The 15098-nt window shown below is 34.1% G+C and overlaps 1 protein-coding gene across 1 annotated transcript in view; it reads right to left on the bottom strand.

Annotated features, from left to right (window-relative positions):
* RASA1 (RAS p21 protein activator 1) overlaps nucleotides 1–15098 on the bottom strand; it is a 107257-nt gene that overhangs the window by 1436 nt on the left and 90723 nt on the right. Inside the window, exons 14-24 of the mRNA XM_067031260.1 lie at nucleotides 14895–15052; nucleotides 14316–14392; nucleotides 12585–12757; nucleotides 11898–12057; nucleotides 11059–11201; nucleotides 9486–9601; nucleotides 8632–8718; nucleotides 6049–6116; nucleotides 4458–4546; nucleotides 3116–3193; nucleotides 787–921 (exon numbers count right to left, since the gene is read on the bottom strand). Coding sequence (XP_066887361.1) covers nucleotides 787–921; nucleotides 3116–3193; nucleotides 4458–4546; nucleotides 6049–6116; nucleotides 8632–8718; nucleotides 9486–9601; nucleotides 11059–11201; nucleotides 11898–12057; nucleotides 12585–12757; nucleotides 14316–14392; nucleotides 14895–15052 — 1284 coding nt within the window. The remainder of the gene's footprint in view (nucleotides 1–786; nucleotides 922–3115; nucleotides 3194–4457; nucleotides 4547–6048; nucleotides 6117–8631; nucleotides 8719–9485; nucleotides 9602–11058; nucleotides 11202–11897; nucleotides 12058–12584; nucleotides 12758–14315; nucleotides 14393–14894; nucleotides 15053–15098) is intronic.

Below are 15098 nucleotides of genomic sequence, written 5' to 3'. Positions count from 1 at the left end.
GAGGGCAGTCAGGTTACAGCCTAATAATTCTCCAATAAGAGAATTTTTATATTTAATATTTAAAGCAAGTCAGTGTTAGCAAGGAGGCATTGTACATGCCGAGGGCATATGAGCAGGTCCATTGCACATATTCTGCATAAGTTTCTCAAGTGACTGGAAACCTAATGAGCCCTGCTGTTACCTAAACTCGAAAAACCTTGAGAATTTTAGAATCTCAGATTGAGGAGAACTCAGTATCACCACTCTCAATGTGTTATAATCTCTTCTATAAGGTTCTTGCCAAATGGTTGGCCACTGTGGTGACGGTACTTAGAAACTGCCATTTTTGATAAGCTCTTCTAAGGCCACACTACACACAATCTCCGGATCTGGAGCTTGAAATATTTTTACCAATCTTCCTGAATAATTCTCATGCGTTTGACAGTGTGAAAATTACTTGGCCATGCACCGTTTGTGTGACAGAAGAGACAGAAAAAGTGACATCACTACTGACTTATCATTAGCTCACCATTTTCATACATGCCACTGAAGTGTGTGAACACCATTTTTCAGTACAGTTCACATTAACTTAAAAGCAAGATTTGACATTTTGCAGTATCAAAAATACGTAATCTTAGTCTGGGCTCATTATTCCTGTTTGCTGAGATCTTTGTGGATTATGATTCAGATTCTCAAAAATAATAAGACTGTAATTCAGCTATTTATTACCTCCCAAAGAATCTTATGTTGACATTCTGCTTAAGTGCGAGGGACATCATTGTTAAAAAAAGGTTGGCAGAAACCTACCTGCTGTGCACCACGCTCATTACTGAGAGTTCGCAGTTCATCTGAATGGGCCACACAAATCTCATGCAATGCTGCTAAATCACGGGAAAGGTCAGTTCTAGAATGCTCTGTAGTGTCCGGAAGTTCAGGTACATTCTTAAAGGGAATCATAAAACTGCATTTAGAAATACAACTCTTTATAATCTCTTCTGAAAAGATCCTAACATATAATAGATCCTAACATATAATATTCTCTTAAAATGCTCTTAAAATTCAACTTGATTGATAGATTTTGTGACCTCAGTATTCACACCAAAACCAAGTTTCATTTTCTTCAACCACATGGCAGAATATTGTGCAATATTATGTTTTTATAAACTGGAACATAAATAATGCAAGCATTAACTGCCAATCTGGATTAAATGCAACCTAAACTTAAAATTCCTCCACTCCTTCAGACTGAGTTTCATTATTAAACTGCTATAGTTTGTCCAAACTGATCAGCATATATAAGTAAGAGCTACATTACAAAAGCATTGATGAGAACCTTTCAGGCCTATAATTATCTGTGGACTCTGCCCCAAACACTTGCTAATGTGTAAATTATGTTATCTTCAGATAAGGTTCATAAAGTAAATTAGTGCCAATACAGTACTACCAACTTGTTGTAGTAACTAAGTATTGATTTTATTTTGAGCACTGGAATAAAATTTAACACGAGTTTAGATCACCAGTAGTTTTAAACAAATCTATTCCTCTCCCTAATGATGACAGTATTTGCTATACACTCCTAAAAACTGCAAACACTCAGTTTTCTATGGTATAAAAAAAAATAATTAGAATATAATTCATTTTTATTAATTAACTGGCTCATTCAGTGAATGAAGGCTTCTAGAGATGGGATGAAAGACAACCATATTTGCCTTTAAAGAGTTAACAACCTAGTAGAGAAGACATAGTTTACATCTAAACTGATCACAGAATTATATATATCAAAGGATATGCAGAGGATACTTAGGAAGCAGAACAAAAGGTATTATTTAGTTCAGGTTTAGGGCTCAGCAAAGCCTGCCTGAAGGAGACGTTTGAGGTCAGTCTTGAAAGATAAATTTGAGTATGTCAGAGTATGAGGAGACTGGCAGAGTATTATAATATTGGAATTCTAAGCAATGTGAAAGGCTAGATTGTGTGGCATAACTAGGAAAGTGATAGAGAAAGCTGGACTGTAGACATGTGATTATGGAAAGTAAAATGGAATCCTAATCTTGAATCTACACCTAGAAATGTGGCTTGATATAAAACTAGCTAAGCCTTAAATATTGGACAGTTTCCTACAGCTCCTTAAACATCACTATCGTAAAAAAAAAAAGAGTTTCAGTCATGGACCAACTATATATTTTTGGTAATCGGAAATATTTATATTCTTCAAAACTTCCCAGGAGTTCACATATAGGAACATGATGGACATCAGCATCTGCTCCTTTATTTCTCAATTTCATTATCAATATGGACCAACACTAAATTTCTTATACCTGAAGCTGCAAACTAGGGGCCCCCCACAGGCTGTCCTGACTGATTTGACTGTACAGTGGTGTGGTGGTTGTTTACTTGTGCTTTTAAGTGAATCTGACTGTTTTAAAGCAGAACATTCTCCTACCCTAGCATTCCCTAGTGCCATACACCTGGCTAAATTCACATCTCTTTTCTGGTTTCTATATATATGAACTGAATTGCTAATACATTTATTTGGTTTTTAATTGATGCAGTATCTGAAGATCTATAACAAGAAAATTTAACTTTACTAAGAAATCCAGGGTCTTAAAAATTATTTTTAAAATCCCATTCTTAATTTTATGATCACAACTTATTTATAAATGCCTAAGTAAGGCATATGTAGTCCCACTGAATGATGTTTAACACCAAATCCATGCATTTTATTCTTAGAAAAGCCACAGGGACATACATTCTCCAGTCCATTTACTTACTAAACTGGCCAGAACTGTGGGTCATCCATCTTGTTTCAAATTCCATACAGTAGCAGCAAAGTTAAAGTAGCTAAAGCAGCGAGAGAATGTCATAGTGGCGAGGTGGGACAAACTAAAAATTGACACAGGCAGTTCAAAAGCCACAGTCCTCTATTCTTGGTGTAAATCATTCAGTGTAAGAATAAATTGTTATAATTATATCAAATGAAGTAATCGGTTTAGGAAGGTAGACAAAAATATGCAGCTTTTTGGTTTTTTTTTTAAGGCTCTGGATAGAAAAGCTTTCTAAAGGTTGTTGCTTAAATGAGTTATACTCAGCTATATTAAGTATACATGTCAAAGTACTTGAAAAATTATATGCATACCCCAAGTTCATCTAAAAACATGATCATACGATGTTTGTTACTTTTGATGAATGGATTGACACCTTCCATGTAAGGCTCCTAAAAATATAAAAATAAAAAGCTTACTATATGTGCATCAAAAACATTATCTGGTCCATAACAAAAACCATACATGTAGCAAAAATTCTTATAAATCAAATTATCAGTAGCAGCACATTATTCATAAGAATTAACTTAATCATACAATGACCATATTTTTCCTTCTAATATAAGCAAGCAGTTATTCTGAGGAATAGGAGTATGGAGTACTTTTAATGAACAAATTCTGGATGAAAAAAAGCACACATAGCCTAGCAAACACAAATTTCTTATATGTAGGTCATTCAAAAATAATTACTGAGAAACTATCAATATTTGCCAAGTACCCAGAGGTTCTTAGAACCTAGCAGATAATATAGGGAATTAAAATATAGTGTGGTAGGGACTGCAATAAAAAATTGGTACTCATAACCTGCCTCAGGGTTCAGATAAATTCAAAAGCTAAGTCATACTATAAACTGCTTCATTCTAAAATCTTAAACCTTTTTGAAAATATGCTATGTAAAATGGGAAAGGGTTAATATTAATACACTCTTAAAATCAGTAAGATGAGATAAGGACCTCAATAGTTGATTCCAAAGAAATAGACATGAAAAATCATACAGTTCTAAGAGTAATGAAATAATGATACAAAAAGTAACATGCCTATCAGATTGTCAAAAATAAAAAAGTAATACTAGTTGAGTTTTGGCAAGGCTGTGGGGAGCAAAATGTCTTCTTACTTAGTACTTTTACTCCAAAGTTCATTTAAGGAAATAACTGGACAAGTTTGAAAGGAAGTACATATAAGGATACTTGTTATCTGTTAATATTAACGAAAGCAGATGACATAGTATGATCCCTACCAAAACATTAACAGTCATTATCTTTAGATAGTGGGATCACATATGGGTGTTTTAAAAACTCATCCAAATTTTAATATTTACAGAGAATGTTTATTGTGCAATACATAATAAAATTGATTGGGGTGCATTTAACAATATGCTCATTGATATTTATATTTCAAAGTGGAAGAATCTGATTATACTGGAAATTATACTGAAAAACACCTTTCTATATATACTACTAGCTAAAATGGTGGTTTTTAAAATTCCACGATGAAAAAGCAAAATCTAAAAGCATCTAAAAATATGAACAAAACAAAATCATAAGTTATCTTTATGAAATATCCACTTTTGAAAATTTACTTATGCCATATTTTATGGTTTTTATCGTCTCAAAGTTTCATTCATAAATGACATTTTAAAGTATCAAAATGTTTTACCTTAGCTCCAAATTCCACAAGATTTGCTAAGTTCTGCACAGACTTAGCCACTAATATCAGTGTTCTTGCAGCAATAGGAGATGGGGAATCTATAAGAGAATTGGGCACAGCTAATGACACCAACTCCAAAGGTACTTACTTCCAAGCAAACCATTATAAATTTAGCACTTTAATATTTCTTTACTGTTAAAATACTGACAATCTTCCATTCAGAAATCAATGTTTTTTGGAAAAAGTATGACCTGTATAATTCAAAAGAGCTTGATTTTAAGGGGGAAAAACTGAATACACTTTATCAGTGCTTTTAGTTTGTGAAAAGGGTACTACAGGATATTTCAAAATACTTCAAAGCTTTTATCTTATTGCTAAAAAGACTTGTTACTCCACATACCCTTCAGGACAATTCCCAAAGCTAATTTCAACCCATCCAAGGTTAGCAATTTGCAGTATGAGCAATTCCTTGCTCCCAGCCTCCACTGACTCAAATAATTCACTTTAAAGCTCAATAACAAAGATAAAGTCTGGGATCTCTGCTTTATTTTGAGGAGAAAAACATGCAATTTATTAATTTTTAAAAAATATTTTAAAAGTTAATCAGGAAGCACTGCCCTATATTTGTCTCAATTTTAAGCTCTGAAACATAAGTATTTAACAGTAAAAACCTATAGATAGTCTATCTGGCTGCCTGATTTTAGACTGTACTCTTTTTATCTGAAGTTGCTAAACTATAAATAATATTGCCGAGTGCTTCAGAGTCTAACATTCAGATAAATAAATCTCTCCAAAAGAATTCTAAACCCTTAATTCTTAATAGACCCATAGATTTAACCATTTTAGTAGCAATTGGAGATAATTACAGAGATATGATGGCTATAAAGGTAAGATACTCCAGAAAATTTTAACACAATTTTGAGCTTCAAATTATTAAGACAAAAATACTTCAGATTCCTTCTGCTAATGATGGCTCATGATTACATTTGTAGTCACAAATATCATTCTTATCCTTTATTTGAAAAGTCTACAACATCTGAAAGTCAATCCATAATGGGCATTTGGGTAATAAGCAAAACTGAATCTGGTTTGTTGGAGTTTAAAATGCCAATTAACATTATATAGCTGGTGACAAGAAATCTCCACTGGGAAATCTCAAAAGGCTACTTTCTTCATAAGTATTCACAGAGTACTACTGCAACTGCAGCTATAATTTTAAAATCCAACTTGCAATGGTAGTGACAGGGTCTAGCATGGGTTAAAAGCATACAGGAAGCTCTTCTTCCCAACTTGAAAAAGCTCACGTTGCAGGCTGGAAAAAGTCATCATCATAAGAGTTTGAGACATACATAGGGATGGGGAAAAAATGACTTGTGTCTAATCGTGCCATCTCAGGCTTCAAATAATAGATGGAAAGAAAGGTTAAGAAACAAAATGGAAAGAAAAGGTAAGGTAGCAAAAGGAAGAAGAAAGGGGTGCTTTGGAATGTTTTATACCAAGTCTTATAAAAAAAGATTTAAAAGAAAAAATGAGTAACCTTACTAAAGAGTATGAAACTATTATATTTTTTTAATTTCAAAATTTATCAAAAGCTGATTACCTGAGATGATATTAAACATCCGTGGGTTCAGGATGGCAGGACAGATAAGTCGAAGAAAAACAAAACCACTGAATGGGAAGGAAATTTTGTTTTTTTTAGAAAGCTACAATAAGTGTTACATTAAAATAATATATATAAATAAAAATGTTAATACCTGTAGAACCATGAACTTTGAACTAATGTAGGGAAGAGCAAATATGTAACTTTATGAAAATAATAAGCTAAAGTATCTTACTTTAAGAACATATATATTTGCTGCTTAAACATTATTCACTTTTCTCATATTTAGATTTGAGATTTACTTATTCCAAGCCAGTAGTGCATTTTATACTTACTTTGAGGAAGGAGTGTCCTTAGGAACACTAAGAATTTCTGAAATACTATAGGAGTACAAATAAACCCTTTTAATAGACACATAGTCCTGTAAGGTCCTAAAACTAACATTCTCTAGCTTCTCTCTCTTTCTTTAAACAGAACAGCTAAGTCGGTTATAAATGAAGTTGGTTATACTGATTTTGTTGAGTTACATAAAAATTTGTACTAGGGAAAAAGTGACTTTTTTTTTTTGCGGTACGCGGGCCTCTCACTGTTGTGGCCTCTCCCACTGCGGAGCGCAGGCGCGGCATGTGGGATCTTCCCGGACCGGGGCACGAACCCATGTCCCCTGCACCGGCAGGCGGACTCTCAACCACTGCGCCACCAGGGAAGCCGCCCATGACTTCTTGATAAATGAAAATATATACAATGTTGAAAAGCTTTTAAGAAAAAGACATCAAGCTTTCTAATCTCAAATTACAAAATATTAATAGCAAAACCAAAAATTAGTATAAAAGCACATGGCTTAATAGTTGTCATATATGATTTTACCTCCTAATCTTACTCTGGAAACAAAGTACAAAGTAAAACTACAAGTGTATACAGCTATTCCGAGCCTGCTCCCTTCTTCAGTTACTGGTAGAGTTTATGTCTTTGTGTAGATAATATTTTTCTAATTTCCTTTTAAGAGGAATCCACACCGATAATTGACTTCACACCTGCGCTTGTAAAGACAGGCATTATTTCCAAGTTGATAAAATTCCTTTTAGAGATTAAAATAATTGACACAGTCTCTGTTCTCTATTAACCCAACTTCTCATCATTTGCCTCCCAATGATGCTGTTTGCTAATTTTGGGGAGTCTTAGAAAAATTAATGTGTTGCTTCTCAGATAGCATTTATTCTTAATATACAATTATTAAGTCTTTAGATTTCTTTACAGTGGGTAATTTATGAAGAATCTTGCATAAATTTTGCTTGAAAACATTTTGATATCTTTGTCTTTGAATCTGAAATATAACCTAGCAACACAGAACCATAAAAGAATTTCAGTGTACAAATCTATTTTCTGGGAATTTTTAGAGGTGATTTTAAATTTAAGAGGGATACTAGGTATCTACACATACATTTAAAAGCTTAACTAGGGATAGAAATCACCACCTTGGCCATAAAATGCCTCTTCTTGGCCATAAATGCCTCTTAAAAGACCCTGTAGTATCAAATAATCCACATAGCAGAATTTCCAGCTATTTGCTTAATAAATATATTTGAAACTTACACAACTGTGCTGCAGCATTATATGCTTGTAATACGTTTCTATTCCTCTCAGTCACTACTAAAGCCAAGAAATACAGAATCTACAATTCTTAAACATTTATGTCATATCATTACTAACCAAGAGAGATTTTATCTGTAAAAAGAGTAGAAGGCTCTTTACAAGATTTAGGTTGGGGGCAGGATTAACACACATTTTCAAAACTAATTATATGATATTGGTGCCTTCAGTAGTTGCCCAATTTTTTTTAATAGTGTATAACATGGGCAGCATATATCCTATATGATAAATTTTATTATTAGACTCCTGAGTTCTCTGATGCTTTTGCACTAATTTCCTACTGTCTTGAATGGGCTGGGGTGTGCTTAACAAAAGCGTACAAGAGTATTAAGGATATTAGATTGGGTCTTAGATGTTTTGCCTTTAGTTTGGCCTTAGCCACTAACTTTCTGTGTAACCTTAAGCAAACAATTTAATCTCTATCTGCTTCCTCATTGGAAAATTTATCGAAATGACAACGAAGTCCCCCTATATAAGCTGCAAAATGCTATGACTTGACAAAGCAATTCCTCCTAATTACTGCACAATGAATACACTGTAACAGCTTCAGAACTAAGTAGACTCTGGTTGAAGATTAGCCCTGAGTCACAAACTGTTACAAACCAATTAATTAATATTAAATTGTTCAATTATTGCTTTTTGTTCTCAGCACAAATCAACCAGTCTTTCTCTCCTCCCATCAGTGAATGTTCAGGTTTTTAGAAAATGTAAAAAGGGAGCTTGCTAGCTAAGTATCTCATAGTAACTTCAAAACAAAAACACAAAGTAAATTAAAGTTTAGGAGCTAACAGGGCTCTGACATAAAAGTCAAAGAAAAAAGGTCTTGAATTGTGTACTGTATACTGTTAGTCTCCACTGTTAGTCTCCACTTTCACAATTATCCACTTGACACTCAGTGCAGGCTATATGATTTAACAAAACAGTAAGTCTTACCTAACAACTCTTGTTCTCATGGTGGTATTTGTAGGCCACTTGTGCTGAACAGATTTCTGTAAACACCCATAAATATACCTCAGTGTCCTGCCAAAATAACACAACCATCTCAATACAGAAAGCAATTGAAAATACTGATCTCACTGCAGCCTAAAGTTTAATTTACGAAATACATGACATTTTAAAATACAACTGGCCATTTTCCCCCCAAAAGTTCTCTGTTACAAGTAGTGATATTTAGCAAAGGATAAGGAAATCTTTAAAAAGTTTTCATCATCAATTCATTTAAACAATTCTTTACATTTACTTTGGAAGAAGTCCTACCATTTTTAGATTACTTCTGTATTAAAGAAAAGTATGAAAAAGTACTGGAATGAGGATATAGAGGAACTAATGAGTACAGGTTCCAGGGAGACAGATTTTAATGTAAGTTAACTTCTACCTGAATAAGCGAGCTGACTAACACCGGAAGCCGCTAAGCAGACACCGAGTAATTATCTCGTGTACATTTTGAGCAAGATGTTCAACTACAGACTGGAGACATGTCTTTTATGACCTCCTCAAATCTGAGATAAGCTTCTATTCTTTCCCCAAGTTACTATATAAACCAGACATACTGGCCTGTATAAAAACATGATTTGTTTTATTTTAATGCAAATATTTCACTTTGGTTTCTTCAGGTCACTCTTTTTCCTTAAACACAATTCATCATGTAAAGATTAAAAACCCTAACTTCTTCAGAGTATAATAACATCAGGACAGTGGAAAAGCTTACACGTTTTACGTTTTAGAAATACAAATTTTTTTAAATGCAAATATACAATTTCTTGTCAAATTAAAATTTCACCACTTACGGTGGAAGTATTTCTGAAGCCATGAATATTTTCTCCACAAGCTCTGAAAGTATGTTCAATAGGTGTGCTAAATTAGTGTTCACATCTTCATTTTTTTCTAACTTTGATGGACTTAACTAAGAGAAGGAATAAATCAATATAAATGCATCTTGGCAATGATAAATGCAAATGAATCAAGGTAATTAAGCAGTTGTTTTCAAGCTTCTCTATTTTTCCATTTTTCAAACTGTATTAAGTCTTTTGGTGGTGGTGTGGGGCTAACTGGGGTTTGCTCTGTGGAACTCTTAATGGACTTGTTACCATTAATTCCCATCTACTCAACTGAAGAGCAATGATTATTCAACAGTTTTCAGTTGCTTTGGGTTAATACCATTAATGAAGTTTTCTTTTATTCATTTACCACATTTTTACTACAGATTTTTAAAGACACATAAAACTGTATTAGACTTTATTTTAAATATAATATTCCCAACCAGAAGACAAAAAAAATCCCAGCTTCAGCGGCTGCATGCTCAAATATACTAGGAGTATTTAATTGGAAAGAAAGATCACCATATGTTATTATAAAAACTATCTTAAATCTATTTATTTGAGGAAAAAAAACTGATTAAAATAGAAAGGTTTTTCTGAATAAGACTTTTTAAATGACTAATAAAATACCAAATGCCTCAGGCAGCATCATGAACCCTTCTAAAAACTTTCCAGTAACTTCTAAAATCTAAGAATTCTTATCTAGAATTAATGGAGTAGATATATATAGGAATCTAAATTCCCTAGCCTGGATTTAACATCCAGAGACTTTCTGCAGACTTGCTGCATTTCAGTATCCTTTACACTTATTAGACCAACGTGTTAACCCCAGGTTTCCAACATTAAATTATCCATTGCTTCCCCTTAAGTTAATAAGGAAAAATTGATAACTTGGTGCAGAATTAACATTTTGAGTGCTCCCAGTGTACATTATCAAAAGCAGTTCCTTTATTTTGTATCAGATATAAAAAATATATTTAATATCCTCCTTCTATAGTTGCTCTGCCTTCAAAATAAAATGATGGAATAGCCATATAAATGAGATTCTACTCCTTTTCTTAATGGTTTGTTATGAGTTTACACTGAAGCCTCAATAATCTAAAAGGATGTGCTTATTTGCTTTTGAGGGGGTTATCTTGTATCTCTGACCCTGCCACCGCCACCCCCACTTCAAAAAAACCTTTGAGGAGAAACCTAGATGTTATTAGCAAGTGTCACATAGAACTTACACAACAGAAATCTCTAACAATAACTTCAATTTATGTTTGCACGCTTTCTGAAAGTAGCATACACTTTTATCATTAGTACAGCAGGAGAAATGATAAAGTACTTTCATGTATTTCTGGTGCAATTCGAGGTTTTTAATCTCCAAATAAAGTACATCTTTTTAAAAAAGTCTGTTTTGCATAACATTTTTCTAAACGTATTACAAAAGGTATAACTGTTCTGATGAACAGTTTCAGACAGCTAGTATATTTGCCTTGAAGTGCAGTTAGCTATAAAGCATTACCTATTAAAATATGCTCTTTGCTGCAATACTCACCTCGCAAGACTGCTTGCTTTCCATTATCTTTAAGATACAGTCTTTCAAAGCATGATGAACAAATTGTGTAGCAGTGGCTTTCATATACTGCTCCATCAAGGTACTCGCAAGTGTTGTAGCTCGAAATAGGGTAGTGGCTTCATCTACATAAATATATATATATATTAAAAATTATCTGTAAAGGATTGTACTAATGTGAACCAAATTGGAAATTAAATGAATTCATTTTTTCCTCAAATAATTATAGCCATTTAAGTATGTTTATTTGCATGTAGCATTAAATATTGATTATAATGATATCCTATATTCCTATAAACTTAACTCTTCAAAAGACTTTCTATTCCTTCACTTCATTAGACAGGAGAAGGAATTAACACTGCAACATTATATGAACAAACAAAGGCTCTGGATAGTTATATGACTAAGACTAAAGAGCCAAATAGTGACAAAACTAGGACCAGAATCCACCTTTGCTGTCCACTGAGCCCACGCTTTGAAAAAATCTGAGTTATTTTACAAACAAGAATGTAACGTAAAACCCCAGTATAAATTAACTTATTATTCTTAATAATCAAGCAGTATGAGCCATTGATCTGGACACGGAAGTCACTTTCTAACGGCTTCTAATTTGCCATGACAGAAAGTTGTATTAGAGATATTACCCCCACCATATTAGCCAGCCTAAGAATCAGAAATGACATTCCAACTGTAATTTTTAACGAATGAAAAACTGAGTATTAACTATTTAATATGTTCTAAGAGTACATATATACGTGATATATAAAATCTAATCATTAACCAGTTTTTAAAAGTATCACACTAACACATCCATACTGTACCTTCCATGCTTATTTCTCTGTCATTTAGTGTACATAACAACAACGATTCAAGCCTTTCATGAAGAAAAATCCTCAGTAGGATGCTAGCCAGTAGTGTTCGGTCCTGTCCACATACATGTGATAAAGCATAGACTACATGAAGCTCCTTTTGCAGTATAAGCTAAAAATGACATCAAGAAAGATTGTTGAAAGTATACAGCATTAAGCATTCTCAGTAACATTAACAGGAAATACGTTCTATATATATACATTTAAGGAATATGTTCTATTGAATAAATTTATTAAAAACAGAATGAGTTTGTAACCTACATATTTATAGTCTCTTAAAAGCAATGTCATACTGTTGCAAGGCTTTTCAACCTTCTCTGCCTGTCACTGTGCCACTAAACTACGAAATTACTATATTTAACTCAATGGGTATGGTGGGAAGCAGCCGGATTGCACAGGGAGATCAGCTCGGTGCTTTGTGACCACCTAGAGGGGTGGGATAGGGAGGGTGGGAGGGAGGGAGATGCAAGGGGGAGGGGATATATGTGTGCATGTGGCTGATTCACTTTGTTGTACGGCAGAGACTAACACACCATTGTGGAGCAATTATACTCCAGTAGGGATGTTGGGGGAAAAAAAATGTTAATTATTTTTCTTAATGCCTTTAAAAATAATTGGACTGGTAAATAACTTTAATACCTCTTTAAATTCGCTATACTCTTCTTCCGGCATGATTTTTTCCATAGAATATCGTGCTCGGACGCGCAGGGATCCTGGCTCAATACCTTTCAATGGTATATGGGAGCTGAGCAAAAACCATTCATCTGTGGCATGCCCTTTCTGCAAACGGCTCAACTGGCAGCGCATAAATACTGTGACAGAAAAATATCAAACGATTACTGTCTGAAAAGATGACACTTTAATTAGTCACACAAATTTTCCTAATGTTCTATCTTATCTATAGTGTTAAATGCTTTTTATTAAAGGACTTTTCAGTAATATCATAAATTTAATACTGAAAGCTTACTTCATTCATTTACTGAATGCCTACTGTGTGCCGGACTCTGATAGGCAGGGATGTGGGATACAGACATGATTAAGATAGTCTCTGACTTGCATGAAGGCAACAGGCTAGCCAAGGAGGCAAGAAGTCAATTATGATACCCCGTGCTAAGTGCTGTAAAGTGGTGTATGCTAATGAAGTACAGAGAAATAATATCTAATTCATTCTGTGGAGGTTAAACATCCATTCCAAACAGGTACCCCCTTAAGCTGACTTGTGACAGGATCTGAAAGTGTAGCTAAGTAGAAACAGAAAAAAAGAGAATGTGTGCCATCTAAACAGAAGGTATGGTGGATGGTTTTAAAAATCCATGGACAACTTAAGAGCTATAAGAAAGCTGGTGTAGTTGGAGAGAAGGATATACAAAAGATTACACAGTGAAAGTAAGAGTGGGGAGGAGTGGATCAGGAAAGAGCCTTTCTTCTGTATCATTGCTAGGGGATTAGATTTTATCTTAAAAATAATGGGGAACCACTAGAAATGTTAAGCATTTTAGAGTACAGAAATTACAGAATAAACATTATTTATAGCAAAAAATTCAAGCTTTGATTCTGTTAACACATATCACTTTTTTTCCCCCTAAGCCTGATTTTTAAGAAGGTATTTAAGGATTAACCTAATTCACTCTGGTGTGAATTGCTAAATCCCATTGCCGCCTGTTTCAGAAACAGACTGGGAAAAGTTGTGCTGCTGAGAACCAGTACTGACTACCAGAAGTGAGCAGTGTAATCTAGTTTAAAGAAAAAAATTTAACAGAGTGCTTTTTTTCGTTTACATGCAAAGTATAGGAAAGTAGGAGAAACCTAAAAAGTAGGAAGAAGGGATAAGGAAGGACCACAGAACGATGACCAGTTACTGTTTTCTTTTTCGTCCTATACATTGTGGAGGGAGGGTGAGCAGATCCTACTTTAATCCTAAGGGCTTAAGTTTACAGTATATACAATTTAGCCATTTTGGTCTTTTTATTTTTTCTCTTTTAGATACAGCAATCAATACTTTTAGAAGTACAAAAAGAAGCTATCTCAAGTTACACTGCTTACACACCTTTTTAATTTCCATTTTAGACTATACTTCATTATGAATTTCCAAAAAGTATATAAAACATGCTTTTTTTTTTTTTTTTTTTTTTTCCCCTGTACGCGGGCCTCTCACTGTTGTGGCCTCTCCCGTTGCGGAGCACAGGCTCCAGATGCGCAGGCTCAGCGGCCATGGCTCACAGGCCCAGCCACTCCACGGCACGTGGGATCTTCCCGGACCGGGGCACGAACCCATGTCCCCTGCATCGGTAGGCGGACTCTCAACCACTGCGCCACCAGGGAAGCCCTAAAACATGCTTTTTTACCTTAGAAATTTCTGTGTCAACTTACAGATATCAGGATCTTTGCTTTTCTTCGTTTTATTACTAAGAGTTATTTCAAATCTGTTGATGTCAGGAGGAAGATCACTAAAGCAGCAAGGAGAAAAAGAATTAAGAAAATGTCCTGGCATAAAACTATCTAATTCCTTTATGAGTATTGAATAAACCCCCTATATCTGCTAACCCAGTTGAAAATGCTAGATTTAAAACTGGATTCAAAACATGTTTTATTATTTGGTACACAGGAATACAGACAAGCAAATTACACTTTCCCTACCGTCTTTAACTTCCTGGAGTAAATCCTGGAAACCCTTGTAAACATTTTGTCTGTGTATGTTAGTAAATGTTTTTGGATTCATCAGTAATGGTAATTCATATTAATAACTAGGTGAAAAACCAAGGACATAGCACTTTACTAGTAAAAGTGAACAAATACAGTTGAAAAAAAAAGTGTATATTATTAAAATGCCTGAGCTTGGCACCGTGTTCTGAGTGATTTAGATACAGAGTTTTAAAAAAATAAAAAAAGGAAAGAAAATGCATTACAGCAAAAGAAAATCATCTAATGTAATGATAAAATAAGACTTACTCAAAGACAAACTCTTCTGACCATACAGGGTTTTGCCCTTCCCTTGCATGAGTTTTTGCTACCTGGACACTATTCAGGTAGATGTTACAATATGGATTAGTAAAATGTTTTACTGGGAGTTTATGGGCTTCTTCAATATGTAAAACAAGACTGCTGACCTAAAGAAAACACAGAAATCGTTACCCCAGATTTCAAGAATTATGC

The sequence above is a fragment of the Kogia breviceps genome, chromosome 4 (genome assembly GCF_026419965.1).
Source record: "Kogia breviceps isolate mKogBre1 chromosome 4, mKogBre1 haplotype 1, whole genome shotgun sequence".
NCBI classification, from domain to species: domain Eukaryota; kingdom Metazoa; phylum Chordata; class Mammalia; order Artiodactyla; family Physeteridae; genus Kogia; species Kogia breviceps.
The sequence above is the reverse complement of the archived record's forward strand: the minus strand, read 5'-3'. Positions and strand labels throughout refer to the sequence as shown.